The sequence below is a fragment of the Gymnoscopelus microlampas genome, assembly GCF_963454915.1.
Source record: "Gymnoscopelus microlampas genome assembly, chromosome: 14".
In the NCBI taxonomy this organism is placed as follows: Eukaryota; Metazoa; Chordata; class Actinopteri; order Myctophiformes; family Myctophidae; genus Gymnoscopelus; species Gymnoscopelus microlampas.
In genome coordinates, this window is record NC_139951.1 from 33,395,225 (window position 1) to 33,413,660 (window position 18,436).

The 18,436-nt window shown below is 41.9% G+C and overlaps 1 protein-coding gene across 4 annotated transcripts in view; it reads right to left on the reverse strand.

Moving 5' to 3' along the window:
• gas7b (growth arrest-specific 7b) overlaps positions 1-18,436 on the reverse strand; it is a 76,086-nt gene that overhangs the window by 39,127 nt on the left and 18,523 nt on the right. For 2 of the 4 annotated variants that reach the window (XM_084077875.1, XM_084077877.1), the window contains exons 2-4: positions 16,687-16,804; positions 6,432-6,509; positions 5,295-5,383 (exon numbers count right to left, since the gene is read on the reverse strand). In XM_084077875.1, coding sequence (XP_083934001.1) covers positions 5,295-5,383; positions 6,432-6,509; positions 16,687-16,804 — 285 coding nt within the window. Of the gene's footprint in view, positions 1-5,294; positions 5,384-6,431; positions 6,510-16,686; positions 16,805-18,436 lie in introns of those variants that run through there. The other 2 variants (XM_084077876.1, XM_084077878.1) reach the window with 2 other exon arrangements.

Consider the following 18,436-nt stretch of genomic DNA (forward strand, 5'->3'; position numbering starts at 1 on the left):
AAAGAGTAGAGAGATAAGAGTAAGTAATAAAATGTGTTGTCATTTACTGATTAATGCATAGATTGGATTGATGCAGTATAGGTTAGGGAAGATAAGATAAACTGTACTGATCCCCCGGGAGGGAAATTCAAGATAGTGCAAATCTTCGCTGTCAGGCAGAAGAAACCTTGCATGTCCATATCTCAACTTTTTAAGCTTTTTAACATTTTTTTTTTTATACGGGATGTAGCCAGCCAACTTGCCGAGCATTAACAGCCTTGTGGCAACTATGAGGTGTCACAAGGTGTCATCAGCATATCGTTGCTGTCAGGCAGAAACCTCTCATCTCCATATTCTATCTTTGTGTGTTTTTTTTGGTAAATTAACGTCCTAATTGATGATGCTACAGCGTCACACAAAAGCATCAAAAGTAGAGCTTGCAGATCTGCTACTTTTTTGACGTTTCTGAAGTTGAATCCTGAAATGTAACGTTTGGGGACATGTGAGGTTTCTTTCCACCCGAACAGAGACGTTATGTATAAAAAGTGAAGAGCAACAAATGACTCATACTTTCCTACTTTACTTTCACTGTGATGGAAGATGAAAGTGGGTGGGGTGAGGGGAGGGGAGGTGTTGGGGAGCAATAGAGAGGAGGTGACAGAAGTGGAGGAAGGGTAGCAGAGGGAGGTGTTTGCGTGGGCTCAGTCGGTCGGAACTGTCATCGCAGGTTGAGGGAGGGGGGTAACATTGAGTCACTACGACGCAAATAGAGGAACTTTTCACCTTTTTTCAGCATCATATGTGATATGATTATGATTATTGGACTGACCTTTATCTGATTGTCCAAGTACATACATGTGTTGAATCGCTCTCGTCTGAGAGAGCACATACTGATACATTTGACGCCATGACAATCAACCACTTTATCGGATAGACCAGGGGTCTTCAACCTTTTCAGGCCAAGGACCCCTAGCTGAGAGAGCGATGAAGAAGGGACCCCCTCTATATTGTATAAAATTGTGTTTCAGATAAACTCTTCTGCTTTTTTTCCGCTCTACACCTATAACCCTTTGCCAAAAATAGCAGATCTACAAGCTCAGAAAAGGGATGCTAGGGTTCAAGTGGTTAATGTAAAAAAAAAATCCTATCACAGAAATATTTGGCGGACCCCCTGTAGTAACTCTGAGGACCCCCTAGGGGTCCCGGACCCCCTGTTGAAGACCTCTGGGATAGACTGACGTCTGGTCTCAATGATCATCATGTGTCCAATACTGTAAATACTGTATTCTCTGCGCGTGTAATAAACTTCAGAACTGCCTGGTGACTCAACTGAAAACTCACTCATTTTGTAATGTTTAGTAAGCTGCAAGAGTCATGATGACAGTACCTTTCAAGGGTTTTTAGCTTGGCGCAAGCTGGTAATATGACTGTGCCCTTCTTCTATTGATCCAATTCTAAATTGATCCGACAACAATGGCTTCTATTTCATCATGCTAACTTTCCAGGAAGAGTGAGTAAGGCTGTAGTTTCTATTAGCTTGGATTCCCCACAAATGATGTCATTGGTATCACATCTCCAAACTATATCCGCACAGCCTGCCTCTGAGAGTAGACAGAAATGGTACCATCTTTTATTGAGTTAGGATCAATTATACGAAGATAAGGTTGAAAATAGGTGAGGTGTTACGCTTTAACCCATTGAGACTTGAAGCCGGTTCTACATGTCTCCTAAATCTCAATAGTTTTCTGAAAAACGTATGTTTCTATATCAGTGGTGCTCAATCTTTTTCATGTCAAGGACCCCCACAATTATATGTATTTGGCCGCGGACCCCCATCAAAATATTTTGTTCCAGGGACCCCCAGAAGCAAAGATTTGAGTTAAGAATATTCGCTTTAAAATATATATATATTCAAAGATTTGCACACATTTTCACGATTTTTCAAAAATAGCAGATCTACAAGCTCGTAGCGCGGCACTCGGTGCTGCGCTATGAGCTTGCAGATCTGCTATTTTTGAATAGCCCAAAGTGTAAAATAATGCTTTTTAGCTCAAATCTAAAAATGACACAGTTCCAGGTCTTAATGGGTTAAAGGGTAAGTTTAATAATTGTAGAACCATCTTTCATACGTATAGTTACGTTGATGCCAGCAGTGCTACTGTAGCTCCCCGTTCTAGCAACAACTGACTCTGGAGCTAATATTCTCTGCAGGTCCAACAGTTTCGAACAAAAGTAGCAAAAACAGTCGATCTACAAGACACCCTGGCGGCACTTGTGCCGCTATGAGTGGGGTTGTATCCCCATGCATTATTTGAAACATTTCTGTTATGAAATAGCCACTGAATAAAGGCTTTTTAAACGTCATCGCCAGAAGAGTGCCTTCGATCTATTTCTTTTGTCTGCTATTTTTGTTATAAAAACATCATGATAATAGAAAGAAAAAAGTTACATTTCAACTTTTTCTATATCATTTATATAAAAGAAAACTCTTTAGAAAGAGTGAAAATTGCAGATCTACTGTACAACCCCTTTTTCGGTTGCTTTTTACCGCTTTTTCTCCCCAATGTATTCGTTGTGCCAATTGATTCCTCCCCTCACACATTTCTGTGTTGTCACTGCTGTTGTCATCCTACTGACTCACCTACTTTATGTACCAGCAGTAGGAGCCCTTCCCAGTGGCGGAAAGTAACTAAGTATATTTACTTAAGTACTGTACTTAAGTACAATTTTGAGGTATTTGTACTTTACTTGAGTATTTCCAATTTCAAATACTTTTACTTCTACTCCACTATATCTCAGAGGCAAATATTGCACTTTTACTCCAGTACAATTATTTGAAAACTTTAGTTACTATTTACTTTTCAGATATAAATGATTACATTATAAAACATACATTAACCACTTTAGCCCTATTTTATACATAGGCTATTTGAAAATAGCAGATCTACAAGCTCACAACGCGTCGCATCGCGACGCGTTGTGAGCTTGTAGATCTGCTATTTTCAAATATTTAGTACTTTTACTTTTGGTACTTTAAGTACATTTTGATGGCAATACTTTTGTACTTTTGCTCAAGTACATTTTTAATTTTGGACTTTTACTTGTAACAGAGTATTTTTATATTGCAGTATTGGTCTTTTACTTAAGTAAAGAATTTGAGTACTTTTTCCACCACTCCCTTCCCCAGCGGGAGGAAGTAGAGTCTTCATCCTACTCCTCCCGCCCACCACTTCCTGTAGACCAGTGGTTCTCAACCTGGGGGTCGCGACCCCCAGGGGGGTCGCCAAATAATTTGGGGGGGGTCACCAGATTTTTTGGTGAATTTGAAAAAAAAAAAAAAAAAAAAAAAAAAAACTTTTACAAAATATTTTTTTATGTTATCATTAATTCATGTTTTATCAGTTCATTTACTCAATTTACCCACTTTTTGCAAAAATGTTTTGATAATAAACAATTATCAAATAACCTATTATAATTAAATAACCTTCGCGCACGCGAACGGGACCGCTCGCACGCGCGAACGGGACCGCACGCGTGCACGCGGGGGGTCGCGGGAAATAATATCATTATTTTGGGGGTCGCGGCCTGAAAAGGTTGAGAACCCCTGCTGTAGACAGGTGCCGCCCCGGCCCGTAGGAAAACGTACAGTGACACTCATCACCCCACCCCCCCCCCCCCCCACCCCGAACACGTGCCAATTGCGTTCGTGTAGACGCTCGACAAAGCCAGGTGTACCGCAGTTTTTCCAACCCACGACCTCCGCAGTGGTGGGCAGGCACTTTACCACTGCCCCACCTGAGCGCCCTTCAGATATATATACATACCCGACGCGTCGCTACAAACCCAACGCGTCGCTACAAACCCAACGCGTCGCTACAAACCCAACGCGTCGCTACAAACCCAACGCGTCGCTACAAACCCAACGCGTCGCTACAAACCCAACGCGTCGCTACAAACCCAACGCGTTGCATCGCGATGTGTTCTGAGTTTGTAGATCTGCTATTTTCACTATTTCGAAAGATATATATATTTTTTTTGTATATTCTTTAGAACAGTGGTTCCTCTCAACCAGTGGTCCTTGGAGAGGTTCCAGGTGGTCCCTGCAGCTAAATGATGGAGAGTTGGAAATCAAATGGACCCTTATAGATCTTTAACCCTTGAGAGAGTAAAATGAAACCAAATGGACCCATTTGGTTTCATTTTACTCTAAATTATTGTTAAACATCTGCATTACTTAATTTACAATAAGTCTACACAATTAGAGAATGTAGAGCAATTGTTCTATTGTTCAACGTGTGCCTGTCATCTCTCCTATGGTGCCAACATCAATACAGCATGGAATTGTGGACCAAATCTTGTCCAACGATAACAAAATATTGTATAAAAATAAGTCTTGGGTCTGAGAGGCAAAATCTCATCAAATGCCGAATAGATAATGGACCTTGATATGAAACGGGTTGAAAACCACTGCTTTAGAACATTTCTGAGATCTCTTATTTCTTTAGATAGTTTTTGAAAATCTTTTGAAAAAAAAAAACATTTGATATTTACTTACTTACTACCCATAAAAAAGGATCTGTGACCCAGAAATGGGTCCTGACCCATTGTTTAGGAAACACTGCAATAGGGCATCGCAGTTCCCGCCCACTTCCTGGTGCCACTGCAAAATACTCAATGCATTTTTCCCATTGACTTTTCCAAAAATATTTATATCAAATCATTTAAGCCTAGAATCAAGCTATTCAGGCTCCTGGTGAATCATGACCATTAAACGTTTAATTCTGTGAGAAAAAAAAATGTGAAAACGGCAAAACAAAGGGTATGTATTAAATATAGTATATCATATAATTAAATATAAAATTTAAAAAAATCACAGAAAAAAATGTTTAATGGTCATGATTCACCAGGAGCCTGGATGGCTTGATTCTAGGCTTAAATTAATTGATATAAATATTTTTGGAAAAGTCAATGGGAAAAATGCATTGAGTATTTTGCAGTGGAACCCGGAAGTGGCCGCAACTGCGATGCCCTATAGACGGATTTCCGCGCGACGTCATCACAGAGCAGAATGCGCAATCTGCGCATGCCTGGGGGTCAGTGGGGGAAAGGCGCGTTCGAAAATACAGCCCTGAGCGGCAGTGAGCGCACTGGCCAATACAAACTAATAGGCGAGTGTGCTCCGGTGCGTAATTTCCAAACGCACCCATAGGCTTCCCCCCGCAGCTGCGCGGTCATATTCCTCTCATGTTTACTAACAGGAAACCTCCCTATAGAGGGAAGGAGGAAGAGGAGTGTCAGTCAGTCAGTGCCCCTACCTGTGGTTCTGTGCTGGCCTTCCTCACCACGCTGTTGTGAGAATGCTCCCCGTGATGCAGAGGACTTCCACCTGAGTGAAACCCATTCACTGGAGAGCCAGAGAGAGAGAGCGAGAGAGAGAGACAGAAAGAGAGAAAGAAAGAAAGAGAGAGACAGAGTTTAACTTGTGGTCTTGTGGTTTGTGGCCTCCACTGTCGCTACGAGCTAACATGTATTTGAATGAGGGGTTTTGAACGCACTCAAGTGTGTGACTCAAATCAATGCTTGGACTGAAAGTGCTTCTTTGTTGCTCTATGTGTGAAGAATGTGTTAACTCGGCCCTGTCGGGGAGTCAAACACAAGAGAATAAAGCTTGAAGAAACCGTTTTTTTTTAATGAACGCTGACTTGTTGTGCGGCCAACATGACACGGCATTTTTACTTTACTGGTTGCTTTTTGGCACATGCACGTACTGTAGGCTAGCCCTGAACACTATTTTTGTTGCAATTGCACAAGTGTTTGAGTATGTATGTGCGGTGTTGAGTGTACGTTTAAGTGGAGAAAAACCCAATGTGGTCCCGATGTCAACCTTACTATGTGTTGGGGAGTGAAATAAATGGCCGCGGCCGGCCGGAATCAAACCACTTCTGGGGGCAGGGAACCATCTAGAAAAACCCCGGTTGCCGTTTAAAAGGCTGTGAAAGAGCGGTGCCAAGCAGCTAAGACAGAGGAGGCCTTGGTTCCTCAACTCAAGGCTACAGATAAAATTAGTCACAGGAAGTGAAGTGAATTGTGTGCGTGTGCGCGCGCGTGTGTGTGTGTGTGTGTGTGTGTGTGTGTGTGTGTGTGTGTGTGTGTGTGTGAGAGAGAGAGAAAGAGAGAGAGAGAGAGTGGGACATTGTGCCATTGTGGTATTCTGGCATTCATAGCCGCAGGCCTCTAAACTTGAGAAAGGTTAAAGTGGCATAGGCGGAAGATGGAGACAGAGAGACGGACAGAATGAAGGAAAGAGAAAGAAAGAAAGAAAGAATTAAAGAGAGAGGTGGAGAAAGGGTGTGTGTGTGCGCGTGCGCGTGCGCGTGTGCGTGTGTGTGTGTGTGTGTGTGTGTGTGTGTGTGTGTGTGTGAGAGTGTGAGAGAGAGAGAGAGATGTAATACCTGCTGGTAAGGAGTTCTTATGTCTAAGGGGTGTTTTAGGGGTCCCAGGTGCACTAGTTGGTCTCTCCCACGTGGTTTCTGGGTGAAGAAAACAATGAGATGTGATTGGATAAGAACCAGTTTTTGGATTGTAATTAAGTTTTGTCAGCCATGTTATGAGGGGAATATTTGTAGCATCTTTGGCCCGGACATTGATTGCAGACCACAAGCACCTGTGCAATGCTGGCACTCGTTTATTCATGGAAAAGCTAGTAAAATGTTGGGGTTAAAGGTCTGATTTACACAGTGGTGGAAAACGTACTCAAATGTTTAACTTAAGTAAAAGTATCAATACTGCAATGTAGAAGTCCTCTGTTACAAGTAAAAGTCTGTCATTCTAAATTTACTTGAGTAAAAGTACAAAAGTATTGGTATCAAAATGCACTTGAAGTACCAGAAGTAAAAGTGCGACATGTTTGAAAATAGCCGATCCACAAGCTCACAACGGGTCGCGATGCGACGCGTTGTGAGCTTGTAGATCGGCTATTTTCAAATAGCCTAGGTTTAAAATAGGGCTAAAGTGATGAATGTATGTTTTATAATGTAATCATTTATATCTGCAAAGCAACTAGTAACTAAAGATTTCAAATAATTGTAGTGGAGTAAAAGTACAATATTTGCCTCTGAGATGTAGTAGAAGCAAAAGTATAGACAATTGGAAATACTCCAGTAAAGTAAAAGACGTATACCTCAAAATTGTACTTAAGTACAGTACTTGAGTAAATGTACTTAGTTACACTTTACACCACTCGATTTACACACACTTCTACTCATATTCTATTGGTGGTTCTCTTTGGTCTTTGAATGCCAATCACCAAAAAACAAACAAAAACATCTGTTGCTAAAACGCTAAACAAATCTCTGTCCCAAAGTCACGCTCAATGCTCTCTGTTCTCTGTCTTCCCTGTCAGCCAAAAGCACACGAGTGAGAGAAGAGGAAAAAGCAAAAAAGCATGATGACACACTGACTCTAATTGTGAGGACAAACCGCCCTTTGATATGTTTTTATTCTCATCTTCCAGTTTATCACCACAGCATTTGAGTTCAATTAAGCCTTTTTAACTCTCAGAATAGAAAGAACCAGCCACTAGGACTTAACCAATTAAGACCTGGAACTGTGTCATTTGAGCTAAAAAGCATTATTTTACACTTTGGGCTATTCAAAAATAGCAGATATACAAGCTCATAGCGCGGCACCGAGTGCCGCGCTACGAGCTTGTAGATCTGCTATTTTTGAAAAATCGTGAAAATGTGTGCAAATCTTTGAATATATATATTTTTAAAGCAAACATTTTTAACTCAAATCTTTGCTTCTGGGGGGTCCCTGGAACAACATATTTTGATGGGGGTCTGCGGCCAAATACATATAATTTTGGGGGTCCTTGACATGAAAAAGATTGAGCACCACTGATATAGAAACATACGTTTTTTTCAGAAAACTGTTGAGATTTAGGAGACATGTAGAATCGGCTTCAGGTCTCAATGGGTTAAAAGCTTTTATTTCATTTGGGCCCTCTTGGCCCGGCCCTGTGCTCTGCTGTGTGTTCGATGGTACTTAGCAGTGGAGACAACGGAGCCAAGCCTATCAGCTCAAATGACACGCATGAGGAGGAGAACTGGCAGACAGGCACGGAGAGAGAGAGAGAGAGAGAGAGAGAGAGAGAGAGAGAGAGAGAGAGAGACAGAGAGCAGTGGTGGAAAAAGTACTCAAATGTTTCACTTAAGTAAAAGTATCGATACCGCGATGTAGAAGTACTCTGCTACAAGTAAAAGTCCGGAATTCAAAATTGACTTGAGTGAAAAGTACAAAAGCATTGGTATCAAAATGTACTTAAAGTACCAAAAGTAAAAGTACTAAACATGTTTGAAAATAGCAGATCTACAAGCTCACAACGCATTGCATCGCAACTATTTTCAATTAGCCTACTGTAGGTGTAAAATAGGGCTAAAGTGGTTCATGTATATTTTATAATGTAATAATTTATATCTGCAAGGTAACTAGTAACTAAAGTTTTCAAATAATTGTAGTGGGGTAAAAGTACAATATTTTCCTCTGAGATGTAGTGGAGTAGAAGTAAAAGAACTGAAAACTGGAAATACTCCAGTAAAGTAAATGTACCTCAAAATTGTGCTTAAGTACAGTACTTGAGTAAATGTACTTAGTTACTTTACACCACTGACAGAGAGAGACAGAGAGAGACAGAGACACAGAGACACAGAGAGACAGAGAGAGACAGAGAGAGACAGAGAGAGAGAGAGACAGAGACACAGAGAGACAGAGAGAGAGAGAGAGAGAGAGACAGACAGACAGAGAGACAGACAGAGAGAGAGAGAGAGAGAGAGAGGCTGTAGCCTTCACATTTGATGTAGGACCACCGGACGAACCTGTTCCTTCATTGCCCCAATAAATTCCCTCAATTTCTCTCCGTTAGCTTGTCATGAAGCAATCAATACGGTGAGAGAAGTGGGATATTAATGCAGAAGAATATGGTTAAAATCTAATTTAGCTCAGAGGGGAAATAGTTTTTCATTGTATCCGCATCTCCGGAGGGCTTTAGTTTGTCAAAACAACGTTTACAAATCAGGTTTTGTGTTATATTTAACCCATTACGATCTGGAACGCATCTGAGTCATTTTTGGTTTGAGCTAAAAAAGCATTATCTTACACTTTGGCTCTTCAAAAATAGCAGATCTACAAGCTATTTTTGAAAAAAATCGAGAAAATGTGTGTAAATTAATATACTTATATTCTTTTAAAGCAAACATTTTTAACTCAAATCTTTGCTTCTGGGTGGTCCCTGGAACAACATATTTTGAGATGGGGGGGTCCACGGCCAAATACGTATCATTTTGGGGGTCCTTGACATGAAAAACTTTGAGAACCACTGACATGGCAACATACGTTTTTTTCAAAAAACAGTTAAGATTTAGAAGGCATTTTGTAGAATCGGAACTTCAGGCCTTAACGGGTTAATTCACATTCAGATGGATTCAATAGGCGCTCGTGAGGAAGTGGAGTTGCAAAAGGCGGGAGACATCCGCATATCATTATCACAAGAAGTCAATTAAATCCACATCACCAAACCGAAATTGATCATGGTTTTGAAAATGTAAACAATAAGACATCATTTCTCTTATACGCAAGAAAAACACTCCAGTCATTACCAACAATGTGTGAGGATGGGGTGAGAGAAAGCGTGTACATTTTACTATAGAAGTGGGTCGGGTTACTAGGCAACTGCCTCTTGAAATGCAGATTGCCAGTGATCATTGTCAAATTAGTTTAACCCATTAAGACCGGGAACGTATCTGTGTGTCATTTTGTTTATTTCTTTGGCTATTAAAAAAAAATATATTTTTTTAAATCATGAAAATTCGTGCAAATCTTTGAATATCTATATATTTACTTTTTCTTCTTCTTTCTTCTTCTAAATCCTAAAAAATTGTTGCTATAATATCAGTGCTTCTCAAACTTTGTTCATGTCAAGGACCCCTAAAATGATATGTATTTGGCCGCGGATCCCCATCTCGAAAATATGTTATTCCAGGGACCCCCCCCCCCCAGAAGCAAAGATTTGAGTCTCGCTTTAAAAAAAACAAAAAACATATATATTCAAAGATTTGCACACATTTTCACGATTTTTCAAAAATAGCAGATATGCAAACTCATAGCGCGCGGCACTCGGTGCCGCGCGCTATGAGCTTGTAAATCTGCTATTTTTGAAAAGCCAAAGAAATCTAAAAATGACACAGATTATTTCCCGGTCTAAATGGGTTAAACAGGTGAGAGCTGGGCCAGAACACCTGCCAAGCCCCGCTGCCTCAGATGTAGCTAGTTAGCGTCACTTTAACACACTGTACAAACAGCAGCACAAGGGAATAATTATCTGACTGCCGCATCGTCGTCACGCAAGAGACATATATAGTCCTAGAGCGTATACTATATAAACGATATACCGTGTTGAAGCTGAGACGTTGATTAGAGCCCAGCTGATACCGGTTTTGCTGATATATTATTTAACATTATTTACAAAAATAATGTTAAATAATATATATATAACAAATATAATAATATATAACAAAAGTAAAAGTACTCATTATGCAGTGTTGTTTCAAAATAGCCGATTGGCTATTTTCAAACAGCCAAAGTTTAAATAGGGCTGATTATTAATTAAAATCTACAAAGTAACTAAAGTTGTCAAATAATTGCAGTGGAGTAAAAGTACAATATTTGCCTCTGAGTCTAGTGGAGTAGAAGTAAAAGTATAGAAAATTATACTCCAGTAATGTAAAAGTGCCTCAAAATTGTACTTCAGTGCAGTACTTGAGAAAATGTCATTAAAAATGGTAAATGGTGCATTTATATAGCGCTTTGGAAACGCTTTACATAGATTGTGCATTACATTCACCCATTCACACACACACATTCACATTCACACACCGGTGGCAGCGGTGCCTAGTGGTTAGAGGGGCGGCCTTGATACCGGAAGGTCCCTAGTTCGATTCCCCAATTCATCACATCAATCATGAATCACCGCTGAATAGCCCTTGAGCAAGGCTTCCATGCAGGGTCCGGCTGGAAACAAGCTTCGTGCTTAGTCCGACACCCTGGGTAAACAACAAACTTTGCTTTGCTTTACCGATGGCGGAGGAAACCATGCAAGGCACCAACCTGCTCATCGGGAGCAATTAGGGGTTCAGCGTCTTGCTCAAGGACATCTTCGTCACTAACTCTTCTAGGGGAGCGTGGGATCGGGACCGTTCTACCGGCACACTCTACCCCCGAGCCACCGCCGCCCCATAATAATGGGAATTAGTTATTAATAATTAGAATTAGTGGTTCTCTGTCAGTGGTTCTCAAACTTTTTCACTTCAAGGACCCCAACATGTACTGTATATGTATTTGGCCGCGGACCCCCATCTCAAAATATTTAGTTCCAGGGACCCCCCCAGAAGCAAAGATTTGAGTTACAAATGTTCGCTTTAAAAATATATATATATTCAAAGATTTGCACACATTTTATAGATTTTTCAAAAATAGCAGATCTACAAGCTCATAGCGCGGCACTCGGTGCCGCGCTATGAGCTTGTATATCTGCTATTTTTGAATAGCCAAAGTGTAAAATAATGCTTTTTTTCCATCCATAGTGTATCAATAGTGTCTGGATGGATACAGTAGCTAAAACCTTGTTATACCTCATTGGATCCGTCTGTCTCTGAACAGATGCATGCACTGCGTCTGCAAAGTGTTTTAAATGACAATAATGAGAAGTCTTGAGAGAAGACTCACTGGCGCTATTTTTAAGCCAGCGTCAACACAGCCTTCTCATTGTTGCTGCTACTTACAGTATGTGAGATATCACAGTTTCTGAACAGGAGGGGGGGGAAAGAGGACGACTAATGGCCTAGTTAGCTTTGACTGCCATATTTAATTCATAACCATATGACACTCTCTCCCCTGTTGCATTAGCATGCCTTCTGTTTCTGGTTTCATCAATTAAAAGCACAGAGAGTCCATTCACATAAGTAGTATGCCATCATGTCTTCTGGGCTACAGGCGCAACTACCAACTTCCTTTCAGGGCCCCCTCCATCTATCTCACAACATCAGACCAAACAAGGCACAAACAGAAAGATAGGGCTTCGCCATCTAAACATTGCAAAAGAATGTTTTTGCGTGTATAGCATACGGCTCCAATGACGGTGATGTTTACATTGGAAATTCCAGCTTACACAAGCCCATTTCTGTAGCATCTATAAACTCCCAACGAGAGAGCATTTATAGCTCGGTGGTAATTTAGGAGCCATTTATATAAATACCTGGCAACGTACACAGACCAGCCTGTCTGTGGTATATAGCTGCAGCTATGTAAACCGAGAGATGTATGTATATGAAAGTATCTGGTTAACCCATTAAGACCTGAGGCCGATACTACAAATGTCTTCTAAATCCCGACAGTATTCTGAAAAAACGTATGTTTGGTGTCAGTGGCGCAAGTTTTTCATGTCAAGGACAATGTGTTCGGCCGCCGACCCCCATCTAAAAATATTTTGTTCCAGGGACCCCCCCAGAAGCAAAGATTTTAGTTACAAACGTTCCCTTTAAAACTATATATATATTCAAAGATTTGCACACATTTTCAAACTTTTTCAAAAATAGCAGATCTACAAGCTCGTACCTATGAGCTTGTAGATCTGCTATTTTTGAATAGCCAAAGTGTAAAATAATGCTTTTTTAGCTCAAATCAAAAAAGTTACACAGATTCCAGGTCTTCATGGGTTAAGATTGTTTATGAAGCCGGACCACTGGACACAGGGAACGATGACCACTGAGTCTTTAGGAAACCGTGGGTAGTGGGTACAAAGCCAAAGCAGAACACGCAGGGAGGGAGCGCTAGCTGCACACAGCAACGCAAAGAGGCAAAAAAAAAAAACACACCCAGGAAAAAGGAGATAGATCATCCCACGCATTACGAGCTCTGTTACCATGGTGACGCAGAAACATTAAAACATGTGAGTGTCAGGCACAGGAACACACACACACACACACACACACACACACACAGGAACACACTCGTTGTCGCCTGTCGGGGGGGGGGGCCTTGTATGTATGTCCGAAACAGTTACTTTTCAGGAAATGGACAAACCCTAACCCACATACACACTTAACCACTTTCACTTCCAAAAACATCCAAACATAGCAACAATAGCCGAGCTGAGCTTGTAGATCGGCATTTTTTTTTTTAACTTTTCTGTGACATTGACTGTAGTCTGATGAAGTAGTAGGCCATTCATTTTGCGAAAGAACATACAAAGTTTATATATGGAGAGATGCAAGGGTTTCTGCCCGGACAGGGAACACAAAAACCTGCTCTTATCTCGTTGAACTTTAACATGCAGAAAAAAGGGAGGTCTGGCTCTAAAATAGCAGAGATGCTATAAATAACGATTGTTTCATTAGAATGTTATCAGATGGGGGTCGTTTGGAAAACGCAGTTACAGTTGCGTTAGTGGCGAATTGCAGGCAGCTGGGGGCCAATAGCAATAACCGCGCAGCATATGCGCGCACGGAGCGGAGTATTTCGCCGTCGCTCCAATTTCTCATTACGCAGCAAAGACCCCCCGAAAAAAAACTATTCTCTGTGATTTTCTCTGCCTTTATGAGGGCAGCTTTGCAATGCCATGGCAACAATGTACGATTCTCTTTATTGTTACATATCCCATTAAGACCTGGAACGCATCTGTGTCACTTTTTCATTTGAGCTAAAAAGCATTATTTTACACTTTGGCTATTAAAAAAAAAAAAATTAGCAGATAAAAAACGAGAAAATGTGTGCAAATCTTTGAATATATATTGCTTAAAGCAAACATTTTTAACTCTATTCTTTGCTTCTGGGGGTCCCTGGAACAGAATATTTTGAGATGGGGGTCGGCGGCCAAATACATATCATTTTAGGGGTCCCTTGACATGAAAAGCTTTGAGAACCACTGATATTATAGCAACATAAGGTGCTTCAGAAAACTGTTAGGATTTAGAAGACATTTTGGAGAATCGGACACGGACACTCAGGCTCTTAATGGGTTAAACAAGTACAGTATAAGGGAGTAAAGTTATTGGGTTTCTGGCTCCTCGACAAAAGCAAAAAAAATAGCAAAGGGCAAAAAAAAAAGAAAACAAAAACTCGAAATAGAAGTTGTTTTTCGTTTAATGCTGAGAGATGGATGTCGTGGAGATGTGCTTTTCGTGTGAATAGTCATGAAACATTAATCGCTGTCCTCAAAAAGCCATATTGAAAAACGAAAAAGAAAAAGAGCAAAACAAAGGGCTGATGAGCCAGGACCAAAAAGAAGTGCCAAACACACACACACACACACACACACACACACACACACACACACACACACACACACACACACACACACACACACACACACACACACCACATCGTCTCGTCACATCAGCCCTGTATCCCTCTGGAATATGATAGCTGATTATCTATTGCAGATAAGCCCTGCAGTTCCCTATCACACGCAGACAAAACACATCCGGAGAGAGAGAGACCCGCTGGGAAATTGGCCGACGGGAAATATAAAGTGAAAGGCTGAGAGAGCGTAAAATGTAAATAAACACATAAAACCACCTTGAACCCTCGCTAAATCCCTATTCTGGGACCTATAAGCGCACGCTTGCAGATCTGCTGTTTTCGGGGCGAAGAGATTCGACGTATAAAGGGAAAATACCAGAGGACCTAGTACGGAGCCCTGTGGGACCCCGGTCAGCTATAAGTATATAGGGGGGGGTTTAAAGTGGTTAAAATAAATCGGGCGCTCACACTCATCCACAGGAACATGTTTTGGTTCATCCCATTGACATTAGTTAAAGAAGAGGAGGAGGGATGGAGTTCTCTCTGGTCTGGTGTGCCTGGGTGGAGTCCATGGGCTTATTTTAGAATCCCCTCTCAGGGCTCAGCTTCCATACGATATACCACAGCATTCTGTAACCATATGATCGTATGAGGCAGGCTGCATGATGTGAGGGGCTTTGATGAAGATACTGGTTTATGTTGCTGTTAACCCGTTAAGACCCGAGGCCGATTCTACAAATGCCTTCTAAAATCAGTGGTTCTCAAAACGTTTTTTTGTGGCCAAGGACCCCCAAAAATGATATGTGTTTGGCCGCAGACCCCCACCGTGCCACGGACCCCCAGAAGAGAAGATTTGTGTTAAATAATTCAATAGTCAATACCATTCAAAACACTTTCAAGATCTTTTTTTTTTTATTCAGAAATAGCAGATGTACAAGCTTGCAGTGCGGCACGCGCTGTGAGCTTGTATATCTTCTATTTTTGAATAGCCAACGGCGCTAAAATCTAAATTGGGTTTTAATGGGTTAAGCTTCCCCACATCAAATCGATAATGTAATGATCACAGTTTAAATTTACCTCCTGCATGTGATTCTGATTCTCTCTGTCTCTCTCTCTGTGTCTCTCTCTGTGTCTCTGTCTCTCTCTGTCTCTCTCTGTCTCTCTGTCTCTCTCTGTCTCTGTGTCTCTCTCTGTCTCTCTCTGTCTCTCTCTGTCTCTCTGTCTCTCTCTGTCTCTCTGTCTCTCTGTCTCTCTGTCTCTCTCTGTCTCTCTCTGTCTCTCTCTGTCTCTCTGTCTCTCTCTCTGTCTCTCTCTGTCTCTCTCTGTCTCTCTCTGTCTCTCTCTGTCTCTCTGTCTCTCTCTGTCTCTCTCTGTCTCTCTCTGTCTCTCTCTGTCTCTCTCTGTCTCTCTGTCTCTCTCTGTCTCTCTCTGTCTCTCTCTGTCTCTCTCTGTCTCTCTGTCTCTCTCTGTCTCTCTGTCTCTCTCTGTCTCTCTCTGTCTCTCTCTGTCTCTCTCTGTGTCTCTCTGTCTCTCTCTGTCTCTCTCTGTCTCTCTCTGTCTCTCTCTGTCTCTCTGTCTCTCTCTGTCTCTCTGTCTCTCTCTCGGTCTCTCTCGGTCTCTCTCTCTCTCTGTCTCTCTCTGTCTGTCTGTCTCTCTCTGTCTCTGTCTCTCTCTCTCTCTCTCTCCCCCCCCAACCCCCCCGAGTGTGTTTCATTGGCGAGTGCAGCATCTGTTGAAACTTCCTAACCTTAATAACACCCTGAAGTGAAAGGCACTTGTGAGGCTACTGCCACAATGCCATGACAAGATATTAGTGTCATCATTCAAAGCTTTACTGTGAGTTCACTTAGGGATAGTAAAGACTGCCGTCTGTAGAAGAAGAAGGCTATTAAGCTGTCTCTATACCAGACTGAGTAGTGTGTGTGTGTGTGTGTGTGTGTGTGTGTGTGTGTGTGTGTGTGTGTGTATTCGCGCGCATGCGTGTGTGTGTGTTCGCGCGCATGAATGTGTGCGTGCGTGCGTGTTGCGCCCTTTGTTTGTTTGTGTGTTTATGTGTTTTGTGTCATTGTTTCTCAGTGCGACCATTAGCATGCTACGGGGAGAAACAGAATACTAATTGTGTTGGCAGAAACAAGGCCTGGAGTAGAGGAGCGACCAGTTGTCGCCTTCTGGTACCGAACACTCATGGAAGTTAGCACACGCTCCAACTCTGCCAAAAGAACCAGAAGTGTAATCCAGGCAAAGACATCATATTCCTAATTAATTAAACTTGAATTAAACAGAAAAGCCCCTCCACTCAGACAATAGAACTATTATGTATTACGTGTTTACTTGTTCACTATTTTCTCTCACCATTGCTTGATGTGTTGACATAGTAGCGCCGCCCTTGTGGAGACATGTAGCATCTCCAGTGTGGCGGCAGTGGATCCTTGAGGTCCTCCTCGGGCAGATGGCTCAGCGACGATGTCCTCTGTGTGAAAAAAACACACAATCAATAAATAAACACAGGCACCGCAAACGCCAACTTGGAGGTTACGGTAGATATCGCATGGTTTCATCGCCCCCCAAGTCAAACTGCTTTTTGTTATTATTTTTCATGGGTCCATTTATTCACGGTCGTAAGTGAGCCTAATTACTGGAAATAAATATAACTATACATAAAAAATAAGCGGTGAAGATCAGGCGAGGCAAGCATACACACACACACACAGAGAGGCAACACAAGACTCAGCTCGAGTTCAATGAGGTTCTCATTTCCTGAAATATTTCACAACCAGCGGCCGATGACATCATAGCACAGCACAGCGGGCCCGAGTCGCACGGCAAGGAATACAAAGAACAAACTGGCGTGGCTCTGCGTGTTGGACAGGGACCCAATGCTACAAATTGTGCTACAAAGTGAGTATATATGTGGCTATATGCACACACACACACACACACACACACACACACACACACACACACACACACACACACACACACACACACACACACAATGTACTGCTGACTAAAAAACACAGGAGGGGGGGGGGCATGCAGTCTCCGCACAGCTGCTTTTCATTAGCATGAAAACAACATAGCTAAACGTAAGGCCAAGAGACCATTGGAACGCATGGTGATGCTACAGAGGGGGCTTGGGAAATCCAGATGAAATGCCACATCAATTAGTTTTGTTATCGAGGGCCCTTGCCAAGACGCTTGTGCATCCACTAAGAGTTGAGTTTTACTAACGGTAACAAGATACGCTCCGGTTTCTGCAGTGATTTTCATAAGGAGTCCCACAGGGCTTAATGACCAGACCGACCTGTGTAACTCAGAAGGATAATAAGGCTTTACAGCATTTTGTTCTCTGTCGAGGGGGGGGGGGGGGTGACTACTTAGCTTCAGGATTACAATTCTAAAATAGCAAAAGTAGCAGATCTACAAGCTCAAAACGTGTCGCTTCGTGTCGCGTTTCAAGCTTGCATGTCTCTGCTGTCCGGCATATAAAACCAGCTAACTCCAAAATGTTCATTTTTCAGGAAATGACAAAAACAAAACAAAAAGTGGAGTTTTTATGGTCATCATTGATAAGAACGGCTAAATGGACCTCCAAGCTCACAATGAGGTTGGAGGTCAAAAGGGGGTGGAGCCTGGAGTCAGCAAAACCAGCTAACTCCACCCCCCCCCCCCCCCCCTTTGGTGGACTTAGCTGGTTTAGCAGGAAGTTTGAGGATCCAATGGAGTTAGCTGGTTTTGTCAGTAGCGCTTTTTAATACTTTCCATTGGTTCAATATTTGTTTTAATCAACACACAGACGTAAAGGGTGTTCAATGGCACTGATTTATGGGGGGAAAAAATGCAAAAGCGGAAAAATGGAGTTAGCTGGTTTCTGCCGGAAAGCAACGATATCTTCTATGTTTGAATATTGGTCAAATAACACACAACATGATTTAAATAGGACAGAGTTGTATTGGTTCTGGAAACCCGGTAATGAGTATAAGACGTGACAGTGCGAGACATTTGAAGAAGCTTTGGATTCCTTATGCTGAATTCTAGAACGTTTTCTGGTTGGTGTTCAGATGGGGGCCTACTGCCTCAGGCTATTGGTGCAGACTGTTCG